Raw genomic sequence first — 26,410 nt, 5'->3', positions numbered from 1 at the left:
TCTCCCCTCTCTCTGTCTCCCCTCTCTCTCTGTCTCCCTCGCTCTCTGTCTCCCCCACTCTGTTCCCCTCACTCTGTCACCCTCTTTCTGCCCCCTCTCTCTCTGTCCCCCTCACTCTCTGTCCCCCTCTCTCTGCCCCCCTCTATCTACTCCACTCTCTGTCCCCCTCTGTCTTTCACCCTCTCTCTGACCCCCTCTCTCTCCCAACCGCCTCTCTCTCTCTCTCCCCCGCTCTCTGCCCCCTCTCTCTGTCGCCCTCTTTCTGTTCCCCTCTTTCTGACCCCGTCTGTCTCCCACCTGCCTCTCCCTCTGCCCCGCTCTCTGCTCCCTCTCTCTGTCGCCCTCTCTCTGTCCCCCTCTGTCTCCTACCCGCCTCTCTCTATCCCCCCTCTTTGTCCCACTCTCTCTCTGTCCCCCTCTCTCTGTTCCCTCTCTCTCTGTCCGCCTCTCTCTGCCATCTGCCTCTCTCTGACCCCCTCTCTCTCCCACCCGCCTCTCTCTCTGTCCCCCTCTTTTTCTCTGCCTCTCTCTCTGTACCCCTCTCTCTGCCCCCCTCTCTCTGTTCCCCTTTCTCTCTGGCCCCCTCTCTGTCACCCTCTCTCTGCCCCCTTCTCTCTGCCCCTCTCTCTCTGTCCCCCTCTCTCTCTCTGTCCCCCTCTCTCTCTCTGTCCCCCACTCTCTCCATCCCCCCACTCTCTGTCCCCCTCTCTCCCCCCACTCTGTACCCCTCTCTGTCCCCTACTCTCTGTCCCCCTCTCTCTGTCCCCTATATCTCCCCTCTCTCTGTCGTCCTCTCTCTGTCCCCTATCTCTCTCCCCCGCTCTCTGACCCCCTCTCTGTTACCCTCTCTCTGCCCCCTTCTCTCTGTCCCCCTCTCTCTCTGTCCCCCTCTCTCTCTGTCCCCCACTCTTTCCATCCCCACACTCTCTGTCCCCCTCTCTCTGACCCCCTCTCTCCCCCCCACTCTGTACCCTCTCTGTCCCCCACTCTCTGTCCCCCTCTCTCTATCCCCTCTATCTTCCCCTCTCTCTGTCCCCCTCTCTCTGTCCCCTCTATCTCCCCCTCTCTCTCTGTCCCCCTCTCTCTGTCCCCTCTCTCTCTCCCCCCCGCTGTCTGACCCCCACTCTGTCGCCCTCTCTCTGCCCCCTCTCTCTGTCCCCCACTCTCTCCATGCTCCCACTCTCTGTCCCCCTCTCTCTGACCCCCTCTCTCTCTCCCACTCTGTACCCCTCTCTCTGTCCCCATCTCTCTGTCACCATCTCTCTGTCCCCCCTTCTCTCTGTCCTAATCTCTGTCAATCCCCCTCTCTCTGTCCCCTCTCTCTCCCCCACACTCTCTGTCCCCCTCTCTCTGTCCCGTCGATCTCTCCCTCGCTCTCTGCCCCCTCTGTCGCCCTCTCCCTGCTCCCTCTCTCTCTGCCCCCTCTCTCTCTGTCCCCCTCTCTCTCTCTCTGTCCCCCACTCTCTCCATCCCCCACTCTCTGTCCCTCTCTCTCTGACCCCCCTCTCCCTCCCCCCACTCTGTACCCCTCTCTCTGTTCCCCTCTCTCTGTCTCCCTCTATATCCCCTCTCTCTGTGCCCCTCTCTCTGTCACCCTCTCTCTGCCCCTTCACCCTCCCACCCGTCTCTCTCTTTCCCCCATCTCACTGTCCCCCTCTCTCTCTGTCCCTCTCTATCTTCCCCACACTCTGCCCCCCTCTCTCTCTGCCCTCCTCTGTCTCTGTCCCCCTCTCTCTCTGTCACCCTCTCTCTGTCGCCATCTCTCTGTCCCCCTCTCTCCCTGATCCCCCTCTGTCTCCCTCACTGTCGGTATCCCTCTCTCTGTTCCCCTCTCTCTGACACCCTCTATCTCCCCCACTCTCTATGCCCCTCTCTCTGTCGCCCTCTCTCTGTCCCCCCTTTCCCTGCCCCCCTCTCTCTGTCCCCCCTCTCTCTGTCCCCTCTCTCATTGTGTCCTCCCCTATTTCTCTCTCTCCCTCCCTCACCTTATCTCTCCCTTCCCTCTCTCTCTCCCTCTGTCTCTCCCTGCTCCTTCGCTCTCTCAATCTTCTCCCACTCTCGATCCCCCTACCTTGGTCTCTCTCTCTCCCCACCTCCCTCCGTTTCTCTCTGACTCAATCTCTCTCCCTCCTGCCCTGCCCTTCCTCTCTCTCTGACACACTCTGTGTCCCTAGTCCTTCCCTCTCCCTCTGACCCAGAGACTGGGGGTTGGTGGTGAGGCTGCGTGTGGGGGGTGGGGGTGAGATGATTGAGAGATGTCGGAAGTGGGAGGTGGGGAAAATGGGGTAGAGACGACATTGCGGGAGGGAGAGAGAGACGGCAGGAGAGAGAGAGAGTGAGGGTGAGGGGGAGAGAAAAGAATGGAGGCAGGTGGAGAAACCCATGTTGGGGTGTGAGAGAGAGAGGGGGAGAGTGCGGCAGAAAGAATAGTGGAGGCAGGTGGAGAAACCAAGGTTGGGGGCGGTGTCTGAGAGGGGACCAGAGAGAGTGAAAGGGAGAGGAGGTGAGAGAGACACAGTGTGCAGAAAGAGAGAGAGAGGGAGAGAATTGAGGAGGAAGAGTCGGGGAGAGGAAATGGGGAGGCCAGGTTGGAGTAGGGGGGTGTCAGAGGGAGTTAAACCCAGCTCCTGAGCTCAGGGCCCGGTGCCCTCCCCTTCCCTGAGGACCAGGACTTGGGGCTGAGTCTGTCTCTCTCCAGCTCAGCTTCTCCAACACAAAGACACACAACAACATCGGTCACTCTGCTGCTCGGCACGCTTTAATCAACATTTTTATTGTTTACAAATGGAAGTGATGGATACAGTCAGTGGGATGGTACCTTTTCTCACTGGCCCCTGAGTTGTGAGAAACATTGAAATGTTTCCCTGTAACCTCCCTGTGGGATAAGGATGGACAAACCAGCCCTACCCTCAGTCTGTTACCATAGCGACAGGCTGCCCCATCGCTGAAACACTGAACTGAAATGAGAAAATCCCGGATGGATTGATTAATGCGGGAATTTGATGGATGGATGGATTTGGGTGAAGGGATATTTCAGCACATTCTTCAGCTGCTGCCTGAACTTAGTCTGGGTCACGGCATAAATCACGGTGTTTGTGCAGCAACTGAGGAGCTGCAGCATGAAGCCCAATTCCCGCACAAAGGGATGGAGATACACAGACCGATACCCAATATACCACATCCGTCTCCATATAGAATACAGCATGAACGTTGACCATAACAGGATGAAATTGGCCGAGATCACAAACAGTAAAATGATGGATTTTTTTCGGTTTCTCATCTCAGTGTCAGACTGAGCGTCCCCATTGGTGTGAGCGCGGAGTCTCCTGCGGGCTCTGCTGGTCACTACAATGTGTCTGACGGTGAGAACATTGAGCAGCAGAACCAGGAGAAATGGGACACACGGGGTTAGAATGTGGTGGAGGAACTCGATTGTGACCCAGACACTGGAGAATACAACAGCGTCTGTTCCAGCACAAAACCAGGGGACGTTCCCCAGTGAATACCAAGCCGTGAGCATAAAATACCAGGAAATGTCCTTTAAACAGCTCAGCACAGTCACTGCTCCCAGAACCACAGCCGCCGTCTTCTCACTGCAATATTTACTTTTCAGCTTCTGGCAACAAATGGCGACAAACCGATCAAAGGTGAAGGTGACGGTGAACCAGACAGAGCAGTCAGTGGCTGCATAAACCAGGACGGCGTGGATATTACACACGGGGACGGAGTCCTTCAGGAAATAAAACTGTTCCCAATAAACAATGGGAATGTGTCTCAGGATCAGGTCGAGGATAATGACCAGGAGATCCGCCGCTGCCATGGCCCCCAGATAACGTCTGACACATGGAGACAATCCACAATCTTTATAAAGCAGGACGTAGATGGTCACTACGTTAACTGTGAGGAAGGAAAACAAACCCATTATCCATCAGCCTGGAGGCAAAGGGACCCGTTTGATCGGGGACCCAGTGAGATTTTCAAATGTGTCCCTGTATTCAGGGATTTATTAAAATAATCGGAGCTGGAGTAACAAATGGGAAGGTCGGAATTACTGACAAAAATGTCAGTTACAGAATGTCAGGGACAGAACGTTCCGGGGAATGACAGTTATAGAATGTTGGGGACAGAACGTTCCGGGGAATGTCAGCAATAGAATGTCGGGGACAGAACGTTCCGGAGAATGTCAGTTATAGAATGTCAGGGACAGAACGTTCCGGGGAATGTCAGTTATAGAATGTCGGGGACAGAACATTCCGGGGAATGACAGTTATAGAATGTTGGGGACAGAACATTCCGGGGAATGTCAGTTATAGAATGTCGGGGACAGAACGTTCCGGGGAATGTCAGTTATAGAATGTCAGGGACAGAACGTTCCGGGGTGTGTCAGTTATAGAATGTCGGGGACAGAACGTTCCGGGGAATGTCAGTTATAGAATGTCAGGGACAGAACGTTCCGGGGTGTGTCAGTTATAGAATGTCGGGGACAGAACGTTCCGGGGAATGTCAGTTATAGAATGTCAGGGACAGAACGTTCCGGGGAATGTCAGTTATAGAATGTCGGGGACAGAACGTTCCGGGGAATGACAGTTATAGAATGTTGGGGACAGAACGTTCCGGGGAATGTCAGTTATAGAATGTCGGGGACAGAACGTTCCGGAGAATGTCAGTTATAGAATGTCGGGGACAGAACGTTCCGGGGAATGTCAGTTATAGAATGTCAGGGACAGAACGTTCCGGGGAATGACAGTTATAGAATGTCAGGGACAGAACGTTCTGGGGAATGTCAGTTATAGAATGTCGGGGACAGAACGTTCCGGGGAATGTCAGTTATAGAATGTCAGGGACAGAACGTTCCGGGGTGTGTCAGTTATAGAATGTCGGGGACAGAACGTTCCGGGGAATGTCAGTTATAGAATGTCAGGGACAGAACGTTCCGGGGTGTGTCAGTTATAGAATGTCGGGGACAGAACGTTCCGGGGAATGTCAGTTATAGAATGTCAGGGACAGAACCTTCCGGGGTGTGTCAGTTATAGAATGTCGGGGACAGAACGTTCCGGGGAATGTCAGTTATAGAATGTCAGGGACAGAACGTTCCGAGGAATGTCAGTTATAGAATGTCGGGGACAGAACGTTCCGGGGAATGACAGTTATAGAATGTCGGGGACAGAACGTTCCGGGGAATGTCAGTTATAGAATGTTAGGGACAGAACGTTCCGGGGAATGTCAGTTATAGAATGTCAAGGACAGAAAGTTCCGGGGAATGACAGTTATAGAATGTCAGGGACAGAACGTTCCGAGGAATGTCAGTTATAGAATGTCGGGGATAGAAAGTTCCGGGGAATGACAGTTATAGAATGTCGGGGACAGAACGCTCCGGAGAATGTCAGTTATAGAATGTCAGGGACAGAACGTTCCGGGGAATGACAGTTATAGAATGTCGGGGACAGAACGTTCCGGGGAATGTCAGTTATAGAATGTCAGGGACAGAACGTTCCGGGGTGTGTCAGTTATAGAATGTCGGGGACAGAACGTTCCGGGGAATGTCAGTTATAGAATGTCAGGGACAGAACGTTCCGGGGTGTGTCAGTTATAGAATGTTGGGGACAGAACGTTCCGGGGAATGTCAGTTATAGAATGTCGGGGACAGAACTTTCCAGGATCTCCTTGACCAGTCCATCACCTTTCCCCTTTATCCTCCCCACCAGCATGATGTACTGTGCACAGGCTACATTTGTGTCCAACACTGGGAGCTGTGCAGACCACATCAGGGCACTAATGTGTGAAGCTGGAACAAATATCCATCCAGCACGGGGAGCTACACAAACCACTTCAGTGCATGATCTATAAACCTCAACAAGATAGTCTGACCAGCACAGCGAACTATGCAGTGATCACCTGTGAATTAATCTGTAACCCAGGAGCAGTTACCATCCCAGCATCTAGAGCTGTGTACACCACCCCACTGCATTGATCTGTAACCCAGGAGCAGTTACCCTCCCAGCATGTAGGGCTGTGTACACCACCCCAGTGCATTAATCTGTAACCCAGGAGCAGTTACCATCCCAGCATGTAGGGCTGTGTACACCACCCCACTGCATTGATCTGTAACCCAGGAGCAGTTACCCTCCCAGCATGCAGGGCTGTGTACACCAAACCAGTGCATTGATCTGTAACCCAGGAGCAGTTACCCTCCCAGCATGTAGGGCCGTGTACACCAAACCAGGGCATTGATCTGTAACCCAGGAGCAGTTACCCTCCCAGCATGTAGGGCTGTGTACACCAAACCAGGGCATTGATCTGTAAACCAGCAGCAGTTACCCTCCCAGCATGTAGGGCTGTGTACACCAAACCAGGGCATTGATCTGTAACCCAGGAGCAGTTACCCTCCCAGCATGTAGGGCTGTGTACATCCCCCCCACCCCCCACCCAGTACATTGCTCAGCAACACTGTGTTAGATCCCTGCCCACCGTGGGGAAACTAGCAGCCCGTGCTGGAAGTGACAGGTTGTGCAGCTTCCACCCATTTACAGCTCCATATCCCCATTGTGCCCTGACAAGGGGGTGTTGTGGGTGTGAACATCACTGCCAGAGAGAGATGGCGGGGGAATCAGTTTAAATATCACCGCATGGGAGTGGGTTGGGAAGTAGACAGAGAGGGGGAGACTGAGAGACAGTGTCATGGAAGGCTGTGTTCCCAGGTTTCAGAATGCTGAAATGTCAGCAATTCGATCGCATCCTGTAACATGAGCCAGTCTTCCCAGGAAAGATGGGAAAAAGGGATATTAATGTGAAGTCAGATGAACATTTGTTCTGCATCTTTGTAACTGGAATTGGTTTCAACAGAATTTATGACTCATTGGGCAGATTCTAACAATAATTTATCTTTGTTTAATTTTCATTGAGTGTGACAGAGGGACCGTCTGCACGAGGCTGAGCTATTTCCCGGTGCTATCACTTCAAACTTACCTCATTAACTACCCACCCCACCCCATGATGTCCCTCTCATTCAATAATGGCCTGATTCTCCCATCCATCATGGCGGGTGGTACTCACCATCGCCCGGATGCCCCTGGATATTCAGTGATCGCTGGCGCTGGTGCCATCTTTAAAAGGCCAAGGGGCACACGGTTGAGCTTTCTCAGTTCGGAGCTGCCTGCACAGTTTACCTCGAGCATGGCAGATAAGAGGCACTTACATCACGGTTTGTCGACAGGGGCATGGAAGTCCTGGTGGAGGGGCTAGTATAGAGGGGGGCCATACCACCAGACACACCGAGCATGGTCTGAGCTCACCACCCAGTTCAGTGCAGTATCTGAGGTCTGAGGAAACGTCCAGCAATACAGGATAAGCAGCAATAATCTTCCCCGCTCTGTCAGGATACAGCTCACCATATTCTTTCTGCACCCTCACACTCACTGTATATCTGTTGTAGCACCTACTCCCCAAACAAGATTCATGCTCCACCACTCTCACTGCTGCGTGCAGCACTTTCTCTCTCTCTCTGTCTCTGTCTCTGTCTCTGTCTGTCTGTCTGTCTGTCTCTCTCTCTCTCCCTCCACGTTACCCCCCTTCACTAAAAACACTGCATGGATACAACAAAGTGGACTGACTGCCTCCGGACACCTCACCATGACCCCGTCCCCCACCTACACCAGCACTAACAGCAGGGCCACCCACTCCCACCCTCCCTCTCTCCCTCCTTTTCTCCCATTTCAGGAGAAACAGCCTGGAATAGGACAGAAAGGGCCCACCCGGATGGTGGAATGCCCGATATCCGTTCCCTCCCCCCCCCCCTCCCCCCCCCACCCCCGTCATGTGGTGAGGACCCTGGTACGAGCCGGAGAGCACTGGGATGCCTCGTGTGGAGATTCTGAAACATCCACGTCCCACAGACCGAGTAAGGAGCAATGTTCAGTGAAGGACAATTCTCACTTTAAACCCACTGGCAGCTCCGTTTCCCCCCAGCACAACTGAGAAGCTGTGGCCCTGATGCCATCTCCCTTTTGTGTTGAGCTGGTACAAATGGAGTCCCCACGGTCTTGGTGGGCAGGAGGGTGGGCTCACAACACATCGTCACCACCACCTCCCAGGAAGGGAGCACGGAGGGTCCCTCCGACACCTCCCCCTGTAAACAGCTCAGATACTGAAACTAATCTGTGACAGTTACTGCTCTCCCCACCTGTCCTGACATCTTCAACAATCTGTGCTCATATCCACCCAGCGCTCTCTGGTCCTGCAGCTCCATTGTAATGGCACAGCGTGTTTTAAACTGTCTTTCATTGTCTTTCCTACCAAAGTGTATCATCTCACACTGCTCTGCACTGATCCCCATCTGCCATCAACCTGAACACTACACCAACGTGTCACTGTCCTGTTAGAGTTCCACACTCTCCTCCATAGACTTCACAATTCTTCCAGGTTTGGTGCCATCTACAAACATTGAGATTGCCATAGCTTCACAGGCCCCATGAAACAACTGAAATCCTGCCCCACTCATGAGTGTGAGCAAGTGAAATACTGATATATTCCCAATACTGCTATGTTTAGTTTAAATTACCAGATGAGCTCAATGTTGTGTCCTAACAATTGCTGTGTGTGTATCTGTGTGTCTCTGTGTGGGACAGGTCTGGTAGTCTCTGTGGTGCTTAAAGTGATGCAATGTCACCCTCTGCTGGCCTCCACACGCCACTGCACAGGCATTGGCAGAGGGTGAAAAGCAACAGGGATTCATTCAGAGAAGGGGAGGGAGAGGGCAGCTGCTTACAGCACCATCCAAACTGATGTCTTATCCATGGACTGATCTAAATGTCCTTTAAACGTTGTAAGTGTCCCTGCTTTCACCACTTCCTCTGGAAGTTCATTCCACACCCAAGCCAGCTTCTGTCTAAAATAATTACCGCTCATGACTTTTGTAAATCTTTTTCCTCGCACCTTAAAATATCCCTCAGTTTTGAATCCCCAACTCTAGGGAAAAGACATGAGCCCTCCAGCTTATCTGTACCCCTCATTATTTTGTAAACCTCTGTAAAGTTGCCCCTTAATCTCATATTCTTCAGTGAAAAAAGTCTCAGCCTATCCAGCCACTCCTTATCGATCACTTCCTCCATTCCCAACAACATCCAGATTACTCTCCTCTGAACCCTCTCCAGCTTAATAATATCAAGGTCAATAACATTAACGTGAAAAGTCAATGTATTTTATAAGTGTAGGGGAGACTGAAACTAGAGGGCATAGTTTTAAGGTGAGAGGGAAACATTTAAAAGTGACCTAAGGGGCAGCGTTTTCACCCAGAGGGTGGTGTGCCTATGGAATGAGCGGGCAGGATGATCAGGCTGGACACAGTATTCCAGAAGAGGTCTCACCAATGTCCTGTACAACCACAATATGACGTCCCAATTCCGATACTCAAAGGTCTGACCAATGAAGACAAGTGTGTTAAACACCTTCTGAACCACACTCTCTGTATGAGATGCAAATTTTAAAGGACTATGCCTGACGGCCTAGGTCTCTGTTCTGAAACACTACCAAGGGCCCTGCTTGTATAGATCCTGCTCTTGTTTGATTTACCAAATCCAATAGCTCGCATTAATCCAAACCAAGCTCCACTTGCCACTCTTCAACCCAGTGAGTGATGTTACTACGTACTTACCTTCCCCGTTTAATGTTAAAATTCCTTCCCCTCTGCAGGATGCCTTGATTCCGGCCTTGATTTTCACAAAGACCCTGAGCTTGGGTTGCTTTGTGTTGTTAGGGGGATGAGGGCCTGATTGCAGACACAGTCAGTGGGGAGGAGAGGCTGGACAGTAATCAGCTGCCTTGTATCATTTCATGGTTTGAGGAAGAGGGCAGTCACACATGAGAGGTGGGTAATACTGATCCGTATTTTGTGGCCAGAAATTATGGTCTTTCTCTGTCTCTGTCTATTCAAGACCCTTCATTGTGCAGAGTGAGCCTGCAGGATTTCGTTCCCTAATATTGCAGACTACAGATAATAAACGATTAAAGATGGTCATAGTTAATTTCTAGGGCACAGCACGTGTACTCAACATCCTTCAGTTAAGACAAATACCTTGCATTTGTTTAACAACACAAAGTGTTTTGTGTAGTTCAATAATGGTAACCTAATTATAATAAATCCATACAAAGCTGAATGCTGTTACATAAAATTTGTGTATGGTAGTGTAATGGGTAGTGTCTCTGCCTCTGAGCTAGAGCTCGGCATTTTATTCCAGTACCTGAACTTGTATGGTACTGTTCCTCGCTCTGGACTAGAAGGCCTGGATTCAAGTCCTGCCTGTTGCAGAGGTATGTCACATCATGTCAGAACAGGCTGATGAACAAACACACAGGAGAATAATGTTACAGCTTTTTGGGTTTTGCTGAGTGATGCTAGTGTCCCTACCTCCGGGCACAAAGGTCCAGGTGCAAATCCCACAGAAGTGTCTCAGGATACATCTGAAAAAACTGATTAAAATGGATTTAGAATCGTGACCTGATGGAGAAGGAAGAGGTGTCAGTATTGCATTTCAGAATTTAGGCCCAGGATGACTGAAAGTACAGCCATTCGTGTTGATTGGAGTCACATTTCGCAGCAGTAGCGGTTTATAATATCCGAATGGTTATGGATAGGGTGAGTAGTCAGGGTTTTTCCCCAGGTTAGGGGCGTCCAATACTAGAGGACATTGTTTGAAAGTGAGAGGGGAAAGGTTTTGATGAGGCCTAAAGGGCACCATTTCACACAGAGGGTGGTGTGTGTATGGAATGAGATGCCAGAGGGAGTGGTGGAGGCTGGTACAAATACAGCATCTGGGTACTGAGAGACCTGGCGAGCTTTTCCAGCAATTTCTGCATTTCTTTAAAAATGCATTCATTTTAACACAGGTATTCTGAATAAATTCAACATTTTATTTTTTAATGACGCAGAGCCATGTAAACATGTTTCAAATTGACCGAGACCATTTTCTGCTAAGGGTATGGCTCTGTGTATGACAGCAGCAATGATGCACCTACGTGGAGCAGGGAATGTGATGGAGACATAGTTTGGACAATGTACAAGGAGAACTCACATGGTCCAGTTTGGGAGAGGATGACATTCCTGTGTGATTCAACTCAGAGAGGGATAAAATGTAATCTGTCCGAGAAGGAATGACCTATTGCACTCTCTCTCCTTCATTGTTCCTCATCACAGCAATGTGTGCGAGCTAAAAAAACCTCTAAAGTCATCGTTACCATTCGTATTTTTATAGAATCCCTGCAGAGTTGAAACAGGCCCTTCGGCACAACAAGTCCACACCAACCTTCCCAACCCATTCCCCTATATTTACCCCTGACTAATGCACCTAACCTAGAAATCCCTGGACACTATACTCAATTTAGCATGACCAATTCACCTAACCTACACAGTTTGAGCTGTGGTAGGAAACGGGATCACCCATTAGAAGCTCACACAGACAAGGGGAGAATGTGCAAACTCCACAGAGACAGTCACCCAAGGCTGGAATCGACCCCAAGTCCATGGTGCTGTGAGACAGCAGTGCTAACCACCGTGCTTCCCTTTGGGTGATCCCTAACCAGAATTCACTGGAATCTACTCACTGCCTAAAGCAAAGGGAATTCAGTCAAATCCAACTTCCCAGGATAGAACCCCATTGCTAGCAGCTATGTGAGTGCAATATCTTCAGAAGCAGAATAACATTTTGGACAATCTCAATTTTTACTTTTGTCATGAATTCCAGTAAGATCTGGACAAAGTTCTTTCAAGTTAAAAATGCAGAGATTTTGTTAACCTGTTTGTTTGTGTGTGTGTATGTGTGTCGCAGTGTTTTAAACAGGGAAATATCGATTATATATTTGCAATACCCAAACACTTTTCCATTCATCGTTCCATCATAGCTTGAGTAACATTGCTGTGGATCTTAAACGTGTTAAAGAAACTAGCCTGAGTTGTTGCTAAAACTGACCCTGACCCAGTCTGAGATGGATATCATCGACCATATCACCAACCTGGTTCCATTTGATATTTGTTGTGAGCAGTGGAGGAGTGGGACTAGAAAGGAAACAGTGACCACAAAAGCCAGGGAACTATAGACCGGTGAGCCTGATGTCAGTGGCGGGTAAGTTGTTGGAGGGGATTCTGAAGGACAGGATTGACATACATTTGGGAAGGCAAGGGCTGATCAGGATAGTCAACGTGGCTTTCTGCATGGGAAATCATGGGTCATTAATTTGGTTTAGTGTTATGAAGTTGTGACAAAGAAGATTGATGAAGGCTGTGTGTTAGATATTGTCTACATGGACCTCAGCCAGGTGTTCATAACATTCCGATTAGCAGACAGATTAGTAAGGTTCAGTCACTTGGGATACAGGGGAATCTAGTCACAATTGGCTTGAAGGAAGAGGGGTATTTTTCAGATTGGAGGCTTCCGAGAAGCAGTGTGCTGCAAGAATCAACACTGAGTTCACTACATTTTATCATTTATATCAATGATTTGGATGTCAACACTAGGGCCATAGTTAGTAAGTTTACAGATTGCATCAGAAAGGTGGTCTGGAAGATTATCTCAGAGTACAACGAGACCACAATTAGATGGGGCAAAGAAGCAAGGCCTGAGAGATGAAGCTTAATTTAGATAAATACGAGGTTTTGCAGTTTGGAAAGGTAAATCATGGAGAAATTATATACTTAATGGTAAGGTCCTGGGGCGTGTTGTGGAACAAAGGGACCTCGGGCTGCAGGTACATTGTTCCTTGAAAGTGGAGTCGCAGGTAGACAGTGGTGCTGAACACATTTGGCACATTTGACTAATCAGTCAGAGCATTGAGTATAGGAGCTGTGGTGGCATGTTGCATCTGTAGTAGGAAACTGGAGCACGCATGAGAAGCTCACACAGACAAGGGGAGAATGTGCAAACTCCACACAGACAATCACCCAAGGCTGGAATCGAACCCAAGTCCCTGGTGCTGCGAGGCAGCAGTGCGAACCACCGTGCTGCCCTTGGGATGATCCCTGACCAGCATCCATTGGAATCTACTCACTGCCTAAAGCAAAGGGAATTCAGCCAAATCCAACTCTCCCAGGATGTTGGTGAGGTCACTTTAAGAATACTGCGTACAACTCGGTTGTCTGGAGAAAAGATTTACCTGGATGTTCCAGGACTGGAGGTTTGAGCTTCGGGGAGAGGTTGATTAGGTTGAAGTGCTTCCTGGAGTGTCAGAGACTGAGGGGTGACATTATAGAGGTTTTTAAAATCATCAGGGGTATGGATATTCTAAATAGCCATGGTCTGATCCCAGGATAGGGGAGTCCAGAATAAGACAGCACAGGTTGAATTGGAGAGGGCGAATGATTTAGAAGGAACATGAAGATAAATGGTTCACACAGAGAGTGGTGTGTGTACAGAAAGTGCTGTCAGAGGAAGTGGTTAAGGCAGGTACAGTCATAGGAGGAATATTGGGCAAATGCTGGCAAATGGGACTAATGGGTTTTGGTATCTGATCGGAGAGAATATATTGGACTAACGGGTCTGTTTCCATTCTGCATGACTCTTTGATTCTATAAGAGGGATGGAGAAAAATTCTTAAAGGACCTTTCAAGTGGGAATTCTCTTCACTGGAAGTTTTTATTGCGCCTCTATGTTCACGTGGACTGAAAGCTGTGTTAGTTAATTATTTGATAGGGAAGTGAGTCACAGATAATTGGACGCAGACAGGAAAGTGGGGCTGAGACCATAACCTGATCAGCCACAATTTTAGTGCCTTGTGGAGAAGGATCAAAGTATCTAATGCCCCACTCCTGCTCCTCAGTCCCATGTTTCTGTGTTCCATTCAGCCCATCAAACCTGCTAGACAGGAGCAGTTGGAGGCTACTTACATCTATAACCTGATGCACAGAAACAGAGGAGACCATTCAGCCCTTTAAGGCTATCACACGCTTTGATGTGATTTGGGAAATGTAATTGGAAAACCCAGGTTGGGTATGAAAGAGGCACCTCATCTCTTTTTACAGAGATACCCGTCTCTGAAACTTGTGTTTCATTTATTGATCATGTTATAGACCCACATTCACTGTGAATACAGCCCACATACCTCACCCAGACATGGCTCACAAACTCCTCTGGTCTCCCTGACTGCAATATTCAGTAATTTGCACATTCATGAAAATAACACCCCCTAACTTTCCAATAACAGAATGTGAGAACATCAGAAAGAGGGGCAGGTCGTTCACTCCCCAAGCCTGCCTTGCCTTTCACTAAGATTATGGTTGATCTGCTCTTGGTCTCAAATCCTCTTTCATTCCCAATTCTTCATCGCCCTCAACTCCCTGTCAGGTCAATATCCATCTACCCCCTCTTCAAATCCTTTCAGTCATCTATCTCCCCGAACAGTCTTGAGAACAGAAATCCTGACAAACAATCCCACCTGTTTGAAGAAAACACTTGTTGCTCCTGTACCATGGCTTATTGATGTGAACAAAAGAGGCTGATACAAGGGTTCAGGTAAAAATGACTGACCCCGATATCAAGGCAGTGTTTGCCTTCTGTTGACATCAAGAAGTTCATTCAGCATCTCACGCTGGTTTCACAGGAATATGAGGAAGCCATTCAGCCCATTGACACAATTGGAGAAGAACAGGGACAGCCCATTCAGTGCCTCCCGCCTATTACTCAGGAAGGGAAGGAGTCCAGTGTGATGGACCACGCCAGAGCCCTTCAAAAATATTTGAGGGCGGTAGCCTAGAATCTAATATTTTTATATTTAAAAGGAAACGTAAACTGTCTGTTCCAGATGCAACGTGAATGGTCAAACTACTTGGTGTGAAGCAAAACACCATTTATTTAAACATGGAAGATAAAATGAAACCAAAGAAAGGGGAAAATAGAATAACTTAATTCTATTGGACAAGTTAACAGAATAATAGATCTAGGAACTATTACTGATGAACTGTTCCAGTATAGGGAAATCCCATAAACACAGCCCATGGCAAAAAGAAATATTTAGACACAGATTGTCGCAAATATTTCTCCAATCCAGGAATTAAAAACAGCATCAAGAGAAAATTCAGAGAGAGTAGCAGCCAGGAGATAGTCACTGAATATTCCAACACTGTGTAGACCCCAATAGTTTCTGATGTTACTGAGAAACCAAAGACCAGAGATCCTAATCTGTGAGAGCTGGCCACACCCATTCAAGCTGCATTAAAATAAACCCAAGCCCTCCCTAGCTGTTACTCAAGTAGTCTTAACTTGCCAGCTTGGTAACTATCGCTCAATCTCTCTCTTTAAAGAAACCGGGACAAATAACCTCTTAAAGCTGCAGCATTGTCACACTTGTCAGCATATCGAACCGTCAAACAGGAACCAGGGGTAACCCAGTCAGGCCCTTGGCCCTGTCCAATGGGACGAGGAAGAAGCCAGTCAGTCTGTTGAGTCACTGACACAACAATAGGATGAGGCTATTCAGCCCCTTGAGCCACTTATACTGGAACAGCAGGAGGCCATTCCCCCTCAACGCACTTACACAGGGACAGAAGGAGGTAATTGATGCTGATTCCTGATGAATGGCTTATGCCCGAAACATCAATTCTCCTGCTTCTCGGATGCTGCCTGACCTGCTGTGTTTTTCCAGCAATCAATTCTCTATTCCAATCTCCAGCATCGACAGTCCTCGCTGTCTCCTAATTGATGCTCTAACGTGATGAGTAAGTGGAGCAGAGGCTGCACAGACAGACTACTCCACATCGTTCCTCTTGGCTCTGTTGCTTAGGATACACAAATGGGACTTTAACATGGTTTTCTAGTGGTGAGCAGGGAAGCCTTATGTCTTGTGTGAAGTCTCAAGAAGGCATCTTTCATCTCCGAAACGACAGCCTGGTGTTCTCTATGTAGGGCGGAAGCTGGTGGGAATGGCTACCTGATTCAGATGGAAGGTATTGTGGCTGCTGTTTGGGATTGTGAATAACCTGACGTTCAGTACAGGGTTCACACGCCGACTGCACAATAACGTGGGGAGAGTTAATTTAGGCATATAAACGATTAGGAAAGTCACATTACACTGATGAATGCACTCTCTAAGTTCAAATAATGATGATATTATTCATGTTGATCTTGTCTAGTGCTTGTCCTGTTCAGTGTATCCTGTATGCCTGACTCTGTCCAAGCCTATTTCCACCCTATGACCTGTCTGACCATGCTTACTATGACCTGCCTTCGATGCTTATAAATAAAGTGTTTCCCTGTACTGAGATACACGTGACAATATATCAAACCAATTAATCCTGTGTAAAGTATGGAATTTCTCTCCCTGTCAATGTCTCTTTTGGAAATAAGTGATCGCTGCCACTCCTCGTGTTTCAGCATCACCATTTCTTCGTCTCTCACAGCTCTACAGATGAAACACTCAGCTTCTTCACTCTATCCTCATGTTACCATCACCCGTGTCTGTGGTAAGGAGATCATTCCTTACAAAGGAGATCAAATCTGTAGAGAGTGCCCCAAATGCTCTCTCAGCAAACTCTACAACAACAGGGAGATGGCTTTACTTATGTACTCGAATCATCTTACAGTGAAGGACAGCATACCATTGACTGCACCCATTACTTACACCGGGTTTGATTCAAAGCAGAAGCGCATAGACTTGTGAGTGGGCGATCATGCTTCCCAAATTTGTTAGAGTTCTTTGATGAAGTGACCAAGAAAGCTGACGAGGGCAGAGCGGCAGGCGTAGTCTCCATGGATTTCAGTAATACTTTGATAAGGTTCCACATGGCAGGCTGGTCAGGAAGGAGACATCACGTGGAATGCTGGGGGAACAGGCCAATTGGATACACAGTTGGCTTGATGGTAGGAAGCAGAGGGTTTAGTGGAAGGATGTTTGTCAGACCGGAGGCTTGGTCCATTGCTGTTTGTTGTCTATGATTTGGTTGAGAATGTACAAGGCATGATTAGTAAGTTTGCAGATAACTCTAAAGTAATTGGGAGCATGATCATGAAGAAGTTTATCAGAAATTGCAGCAGGACCTTAATCAGGTGGGGAAGTGGGCTGAGAAATGACAAATGGAATTTAATATAGATGTGTGAGGTCTTGCATTTTGGAAACACAAATCAAGGTAGGAGTTTCATGGTGAATGGGAGGGTCTTAAGGGGTGCAGTGGGCAGAGAGACCTTTGTGTTTAGGTGTACACGGTTCTCTATGAGTGGAGTCAAACGTAAACAGGGCAGTGAAGAAGGCTTTTGGCACATTGGCCTTCATCAGGCAGGATATTAAGTATACAAGTTGGGAATTTATTTTGCAGTTACCCAGGACTTTGGTACGGCCGCACTTGGAGTATTGTGTTCAGTTTTGTCACCTTGTTATAGGGAGGATGTTATTAAATTAGAAAGAGTGCAGAAGAAATTTACAAAGGCGTTGCCAGGACCCAATGGTCTGAGTTACAGGGAAAGGTTGGACAAGCTAGGAAATTTTCTTTAGCGTGCAGGAGACTGAGAGAGTCCTTATAGAGCTGTATAAGATTACGAGGACTCTGGATAGGGTGAATACTCTCAGACTTTTTTCAAAGTGTAGAGAATCGACGACTGGATGGGATCAGTTTAAGGTTAAAGGGGAAGGAATAAAAGGGAACCTGAGGGGCCATTTCTTTACACAGAGGATGGTACGTGGATGAGCTGCCAGCAGATGTGGTTGGTGGGGGAGGGGGGGGGGTACATTAACAACATTTCAAAAAGCATTTGGATAAACATGTGGATAGGAAAGGACTGGAAGGATATGGGCCAACTGTAGGGAATTGGGGTTAGCGTGGATGGACATTTACAAGGTGGAGTCGAAACCCCTCTGTTAATTAAAACCAAACACCCAGAAAAGCTCGCCTCACCTTGTAATCTGTTAAAATATGAGTGACACAGATCTCCTACATTCCACTATTTAAACAAAAAATGTCAAGTTGTTTTTTAACATTAATAGTGAAAACTAAACAACAACTATTCACAAATACAAGTCCCTCTTGTATTAGCTACTTACTATCAGACTCTGTAAAAATATGTTAGTCCAACAACCCACATATTAAACATTACAATCTCAAGACCACACAGAATCCATCTTCCCCGCTATGTTCACTCTTCCAGCTGCTGAACTCCCTGGGTCATGTTTTTTTTTATTGCAAGTAGCTTTTAAATGGACATGTATCTTTGATAGAAAATGTTTGAGATGGCCAGTTAGCACTCCTGCTCTACAGCAGTTACTCTGCTGTTGGGTGGCAGGAGCTATCACTCTAGTTTCAAAATGCTGGGTTTATATACTTTCCAGGTGTCCAAACAATAATATTCAAACTCTGTTGGCTTCTGGTATCCTGAGCATTATTTAAACTCTTTGGCTGTATTTGAATTGTTGTCAAAGAGCAACCAAACCTCAGGTATTCATTTCCCAGCTAATGGTGACATGTGGAACAGGCTGACCTTTAGCAGGCATCTGCGGTTGTACTTTCTATTCAGCAAAACCCATTCTGTCTTAAAGTGACCGGACATGCTTTCGGCTTCATAAGACCTACCCCCTTCAGAAAAAAAAACATGGACCAGCAGAATGAAAAGATGGCTTCATTTCTTTACCTCTAATTCTTAATCCCATTATTATGAATTACGAAAGTTTTATTCTCAGCTATACCATGCATATTAATTCTGCACACATATATAACACTGCAATAAGTCAAATCTTATCCAAACTTTTTCTTTTAAATCTGCGATGACACATCTTTTAGGACCCACAGCATGTACATTTTGTAAATTTAAAGTCGGTAAGATAAGAATCCAATTAAATAGTCTCATATTCTGGCCTTTAAATATTCAAAAATGCGAGAGTTTGTCGTTATACACACCCATCTCTGACAATTTGTTTGTCATATATGAACATTAAAATATTGTCAGGCCAGTGCGAAACTTCATCATTCTTTTCCAATAATTGAGACTTCGTATTTTTTTGTGGTGACTATTGAGTTTTTTTTGACAAGTAGCCAATTGGCCATTCAATTCCATCATCATCTTTCTGCATCAATACATCTCCGACTCCTGTATCCCGAGCATCAAACACAATTTTCAAAGGGTTTCAAAATATTTGGTACAGCTAAAACTGGTGCGGTGATTAATCTTGCTTTAAAAATTTCAAATGCCTCCTGGCATTGTTCTGTCCACCACAATTCTGTGATCTTCTTTAATAAATCCGTCAGTGGTGCCAATACGCTGCTGAGGTTTGCAACAAACTTCCGATAGAATCCACTCAGTTCCAAAAATCGAAGCACCTCTTACTTCAAGGATGGTTGTGGAAATTCCTCAAAGCCCTTAGTTTTTATGTTCCATGGGGTCAACTAATGTCCCAAGAACGCCACCTCTGCCTTCGCGAATTGTGTTTTCTTTAAGTTTATTACCAAGTTTGTTTCTTGTAATCGTTCAACATGCTCTGCCAGCTGTAACATGTGAGCTTTCACTCACTTGCTAAAGATCACTACATCATACAGATAAACTGCACAATTTGTTCATCTGGTCACAACTCTGTTCCTGAGTCTTCAATGTATCTCGAGCATTATTCATTCACACGACATTCTCTAACATTTTTTATCATATCCGGTATCTTTGCCAAATAGTTTAAGTGATTCAACGTTTTTCTTTTAATTTGAAAGGGGTCCACTAAACCTGGCTTTGAAGGGGTTTTCTACCACTGGTAGCAATACTAATACTTCATCCCCACGGGAAATCGTCAAAGTTTCAGAGTTTTTAATCTGCCACCTGCATTACTCTATACTGTGCCTCTTCAGGTGCTGTTTAGCTAACTCACCTACACCATCTAATTTCTCCCTCATCTCAGATACATAATCCAAGTGTGAGATCTCCGACTTTGGTCCTGCCAATTTATAGTTAATTAATTTCAAAGGACCTCTCACTTCATGTACGAATATTAACTCAAAGGATGTAAAGTGAGTAGTTTTGTTTGGGGCATCTCCAATGACAAACAAGATAATGAGACGCCTTTATTCCAATCATTCGGGTAATTCTGACAGTACGCTGTTAATATTGTCTTCAGCATCTGATGCCAACTTTCCAAGGCTCCCTGGGATTAGGGATGCTATGCACTTGACTTAAACTGCTGTATGCCAAAGCTATCCATGACTTCCTTAAACAGCTGAGCGGTAAAATGAGATTCTTGGTCTGACTGAATCACACTGTGTAGCCCACAGCGAGTAAAGACAGCTACCAACTCCTCTACATCCCTTTTTGCCTTAAGACCCCATAATGGAATTATCCCTGGAAATCAGGTAGACACATCCATTATGATCAGCAGATATTGGTTTCCACCTTTATTTCAGAAAGGGGAGCTACACAACTAATCATAACCCACATGAAAGGTTCTTCGAATACAGGAATTGGCAAGAACGGTGCTAATTTTATTACTGCCTGTGACGTACCTACCATTTGGTATGTATGACATATACAACAAAAACTAACCACGTCCTTGTGCATTCCAGACACTAGAAATGCTTTAGCCTGAGTCTTCAGTGCATTAACTCCTTTGGCTTTTTCCTTTGGTTTTCCTTCCTGTTGTAACGTATGACAGTGGGATCTTGTTACTACATAGTCTGGAAAAATCCCTGGGTATTTTTATTTTAAGTCCCCAGTTCCCTGACCTTACTTTTGCTTCTCCACCACAAGGGGTGCCTCTCCCACCTTGGATCCGGCTAAATCATTCCCAAGAACAAACTGTATTCCTGGAAATGTCAATCTGTCACTCACTCTCACTGTTACTTCCCCAACCTTGATTTGGCACTCCACCTAATGTTACACAAGGGAATGCTTAATTTCTGTCCCCATTTCACAGATTATCAGGCTGTTGAGTGACATGTCAGAAAGAGTGAAAATACTTTCATCTCTTACTTTTAGAGGCCGAGGGAAATTGAGGACTGCAGATGCTGGAGACCAAAGTTGAAAAGTGTGGGCTGGAAAAGCACAGCAGATCGGCAGCAACCGAGGGGCAGGAGAGTTGACATTTCAGGCATTAGTCCTTCATCAGGAAAGTGGGAGGCAAGGAAGGGGGAAGGGGCTGAGAATTAAGTAGGAGGTTGGGGGTGGAGCTGGGTGGAAGGTAGCTTGGAAGGCGATAGGTAGATGTAGGTAGGGTCTGATGATGATAGGTCGGAGAGGAGGGTGAAGCGGATAGGTGGTAGGACAACTGAAACCGTCAAACTATACAGCATCAACGTTGACTTCACCAATTTCCAAATCGCCCCTCCCCCAACCTCATCCCAGATCCAACCGTTCAAATTAGCACTGCCCTCTTGAGCTGTTCTAACTGTCCATCTTTCTTCCCATCTATACACTCCACCCTCCCCTCTGACATATCACTAATACTCCTACCTACATCTTCCTGTCACCCGCCCAGTGACCATCCTGCCAGCCCAGCTCCTACCCTTCTATTTATCTTTCAGCCCTCTTGTCCACCCGCCACATTCCTGACGATGAGTTTATGCCTGATATGTCGATTAACCTGGTCTTCGGATGCTGCCTGATCTGTTGTGCCTTTCCGGCTCCTTGCTTCTCAACTATTAGATACTGAACAGATCCCATTTCTTGCAATTTTATAGCTTCTTGTCCTCCCCCCACATCCCATTTTTTCTTAGTCAGGTTTACCTACAGAGGCAAATTCTTTATAGAGATCAGGCACTGACTCCATACACAGCTCCTGTCTAGGCTGTGCACTCTCCTGCAGCTCCTCGGCTCTACTTGGGGTCTCCTGTACCAGGTTCACTAATACTACTGGCTTAAACTCTTTTACAGCATCTTTTCCCAAAGGGTCTTCCAGCACGGTGTGTCCCAGTTTCCTGCAGTGAAAACAGTTTTCCCAGTGCCTTCTTAAACCATCGGTACTGTAATTTTATGTGTTCCACTGCGTTATAATGAGACTTGAGGCCTTTCACTTCCTTTCAACCACTTTGGGCTTTTCTCCACCCGTGTTAAACCATTGCCAGTGTGCTTTTCTCTATGTTTTGTAGTGTAGGATCTCCCCTTCTCCCAATTTATTTCCCTCACAAGATGAAAATCCTCTCAGAAGCTAAATTTCATCTCATGCACCAATGCATACTTAACTGCCATTCCTGCTGCGTTTCTCACTTCTTGAACTTCCTGTTCATTCACATGAAATCTTACCGTCTCTGGAAGTGAGTCTTTAAACTTGTCCAACAGAATAATCTCCCATCGGGCCTCACAGGTCATATCTATTTTTAAGGCCTGCACCCATCTATCAAAATGACTGTGATTAATTCTTTGAAACTCAATATAAGTCTGACCTGGTTCCGTCTCTATATTTGTGAACTGCTGTCTATATTCTTCTCGTACCAATTCATAAGCACTCAAAATGGCCTGTTTGACATCTGCGTAATCTCTTGCTCCCTCATGTGACAGCACTGCACATACCTCACCAGCCGTGCCCACCAGCTTAGTCTGAACTAGCATTACTCACAGGTTCACTGGACACACCATCTGCCGAGCCAATTTTGCAAATGAAATAAAAAAGGTTTTGGCATTTTTCTCACCGAAATATGGCAATGTATTAACACAGTTGTATACATCTCTACGTTCTCCCTCCATCTTCATCCTGCTAATTTAACTTTCTTATCTAATTCCAAACTTCTGAATTTCAAATGCTCCCTCTCTTCCTTTTATCCCTCTTTCTCTTTCTCTATCTTCTCCCTCTCTTTCGGTCTCTCTTTATCTTCTAACTCCAGTTACCCAGCTTGCAATTTAAGTTTTTTCCAATTCAACTGCAGTTTCCTGCTTCTCCGATACACCAAAGTGCTTGCCCAACTCCATTATGATTACAATTTTCCTTATGTCTCTGGTGAAACCCAATTCTAATCTACATGTTAATTCTGAAAGTGTGCCCTTCCTTTGTCTTTCTACACCTTCTTAGCAAATTTGTGAATCATCTTCAAACCTCAGAACCTCCTTAGTCATGTTATAAACCATTTCTTTTGATTTAACCAACCACAAGGAAACAAAATTAAATGAATTTTGTCACCTGTTTTATTTGAAGATCTAGGTCACTAACTGCCAAGTTATGGAATCTGCTGGGACCTTTTATAGCCAAAATCTGTTCAAATCCCATACGACAAGCCCTCAAACCGTTATGATGTCAATGTCTAACCCCTCTGTTAATTAAAACCACACACCCAGAAAAGCTCACCTCGCCTCGTAATCTGTTAAAAGATGAATGACAGAGAAGTCCCAAATTCCATTATTAAGAGAAAGATAGCCATTTACAAGTATGTAAGTGAGCTCGCTGAGCTTGAAGGTTTGTTTTCAGATGTTTCATCACCATGACTAGGTAACATCATCAGGGAGAGTCTCTGGTGACGCATTGGTGGTATGTCCCACCTCTCTGTTTATAGGTCTTGGTTTCTTAAGGTGCATGATGTTATTTCCAGTTTTTTTCAAGGGAAGGTAGATAGGATCTAAATTGATGTGTTTATTGGTGGACTTCTGGCTAGAATGTCATGCCTCTCAGAGGTTTCGTGCGTGGCTTTGTCCTAGGAAGTGTGTGTTGTCACAGTCAACGTGGTGTCCTTCTTTGTGATAGTGGGTCATGTCTTTTGGTGGCCAGTTAGTGTTCATATGTCCTGCTAGCACGACAACAGGACAGTTTGAAATGGAGGAAAATTATTTTATATACACTGTTTAATCAATGTGTTTTCAGATAAATAACATTTTTCATATGTGTACAACACATTCTGAATGAACAACGGAGACACAGTTAATGAAAAATGATGCACATGATGTATAACATTTATAAAGCATTAAAACATTATTTGATCCTCATCTGAAGTGATAACTTCCCCTTCTCTCAACGTTCCCCCTTTCCTGGGATTCCCAACTCTAGTCTCATTCTTATCAGGATGTGTGTTATAAATTCTTGCTTCTCGTGTCCCAACTTATTTTAGTTAATCCCCTTTCTACCGGGAATTCAATACATTGGCCTGTTGGGTTCTTTCCAAAGTTAGTGTCTGTCATATTATTGGAGGAAAGGTTCTGGCATCAGACCCAGCATTTGAACATATTACTGTGTTGTACGTGCACTAACAAAGGACCACAACACACAGGCATTGCCAAGCATTGAGGGATATACATCTACTTCTTTCGATAATGTAGGTTTCTCATTTTCCACATCTCCATATCTATATCCTCTCTCTCGATCTCCCTTTGCATCTCGGTAAGAAATCCATCAATTATTCTTCGTGTCCCATCTCTCAAAACTCCTCCTTTCAGTTTATATCTAATGTTCTCTTCAAGATGTAATGTGGTTATAATGAAGCAATGTAACTACAAAGACATGCGGGAGGAGCTGGCCCGAGTTAATTGGAAGGGGAGCTGAGCAGGAAAGGCCATGGAGCAGCAATGGCAGGAGTTTCTGGGAATATGTCGGAAGATAATACCAGAAATGCAACCCCAAGAAGATGAAACATACTCATGGGAGGACAAGGCAGCCATGAGTGATAAGGCCTCAGACCAAAAGAGAAAACATACAATGTGGTGAAGATGATTTGGAATCCAAAGAATTCATTGGCTCTGAGACTACATAAGGCTGGCATCACTGACACTACAGGGTCCAAGGAAGTTCCTGTGGAGTGAAGAGTGAGGCTTTTGCTCAGAAGTCTTTGACAAGGAGGTTGAGTGAAGTGATTATGCCACAGTTGAAGAGGGTGAAGACATGACTGCCCAGCTGGTTCAGTGTGATATGTGCTTGATGTGGGAGGTCAACCACTCTGGTCTGTCTGGCTCGTTTAAGTGTGGAAAGTGTGTGCACGTTCAGCTACTGACCGAGCATGTTGCAGCGCTGATGAAAGAACTCGAGGACCTTAGGCTCATCCGAGAGAACGATATCTTTCTGGGCAAGACCTTCAGTGAGGTTATTACACCGACCATACCAGAAGAGAGCAGAAGAGAGCAGACGATGAGGAAGGCAGAGAGGAGACAGGTGCAAGAGACTCTGGGGGAAGTCCCTGTCAGGAACAAGTTGAATCGTTTGGAAACAGTAGAGACAGATGACACTGCCATTCCGCAAGGTGGCCAGGTCTGTCAATCAAATGTTGGCGTGGTGACAGAGCCGTGGTAATAGGGGACTCCACAGTGAGAGGAACTGATGGGGTTTTGTGGCAGCAGGCGGGACTTAAGGATGGCGTGTTGCCTTCCTGGTGCCAGGGTTAAAGACCTCACAGTCAGAGTGCAGGAAATCCTCAAGGACGAAGGTGAAGAGCCAAACGTGGTGGTACATGTTGGCACAAATGATGTTGGGAAGAAGAGGAGGAACATACTACAGCGGGACTTCGGAGAACGAGGAAGAAGGCTGAAAAGCAGGATGTCCAGGGTGGTTATCTCCGGTTTGTTTCCAGTTCCTCAGTCTAATGAGGCCAGAAACAGTAAGATAATGGACTTGAACGTGTGGCTGGGAACTGGTGCAGGAAGCAAGGATTTAAATTCTTGGATCACGGGGGTATGTATTGTGGTAAGCATAAATTATACAAGAGAGACGGTTTGGACCTTAATAGGTTAGAGACCAGCATTTTGACAGGCAGGTTTGCGACTGCAACACAGCTGCGGTTAAACTAAGTGGGGTGAGGGGAGGGTGGAGGGAACAAACTGGATGTTTAAGAAGGAAATTGAAGGGAAAGTTAGAACAAGGGAAGTCAAGAAAGATAACTGTATCAATGAAGCAGGAAACGCAAAAAGGGATCATACTGTAAGGTTGCGTGAAATAGGAGTTGATGAGAAGAGAGGGCAGTAACAAATTAATAAAATACTTTAAATATGAATGCACGAAGCATGATAAATAAGATGGATGATCTTGAGGCTCTTTTGAAAATTGGCAGATACCATATTCTGGTGATAACTGAGACGTGGCTTCAAGTGGACAGTGCTTGCAAAATGAATATTCAAGGACAGACTGACGGGCAGAGGAGGTGGGATGGCCCTGTTGGTAAGAGGTGGTATTCAGTCCCTTGTGCGGGGAGAACCTCGAGTCAGGGGATGTAGAGTCAGTGTGGAGAGAGCTGATAAATTCTAAGCGTAAAAAGACCCTCTTGGGGGTTATCTACAGGCCCCCAAACAGTAGTCTGGCTGTCGGATATAAGTGAAATCAGGAGCTGAAATTGGCCTGTCTCAAAGATATTACTACAGTTGTTATTGGGGATTTCAACATGCAGGTAGCCTGGGAGAATCAGGATTGTATTGGACCCCAAGAAAGAGACTTTGTGGAGTGCCTCCGAGGTGGATTCTTAGAACAGCTGGTGCTGGAGTCGACCAGGGAGAAGGCAATGCTGGATCTGGTATTGTGTAACGAACCAGAATTGATCAGGGACCTGGAAGTGAAGGAGCCATTGGGAAGT

The 26,410-nt window shown here is 46.4% G+C and overlaps 1 protein-coding gene across 1 annotated transcript in view; it reads right to left on the bottom strand.

Annotated features, from left to right (window-relative positions):
* Nucleotides 1-2,986: 2,986 nt before the first annotated feature.
* LOC148135925 (putative G protein-coupled receptor 139) overlaps nt 2,987-26,410 on the bottom strand; it is a 120,237-nt gene continuing 96,813 nt past the window's right edge. Inside the window, exon 2 of the mRNA XM_087984468.1 lies at nt 2,987-3,897. Within this exon, the coding sequence (XP_087840594.1) occupies nt 2,987-3,897 (911 nt within the window). The remainder of the gene's footprint in view (nt 3,898-26,410) is intronic.

Source organism: Chiloscyllium plagiosum, unplaced genomic scaffold (assembly GCF_037043375.1).
Source record: "Chiloscyllium plagiosum isolate Xiang-an unplaced genomic scaffold, Cpla_swu_hap1 HiC_scaffold_48, whole genome shotgun sequence".
Lineage (NCBI taxonomy): Eukaryota > Metazoa > Chordata > Chondrichthyes > Orectolobiformes > Hemiscylliidae > Chiloscyllium > Chiloscyllium plagiosum.
Note: the sequence above shows the minus strand (reverse complement) of the source record. Positions and strands in the feature narration are given on the sequence as shown.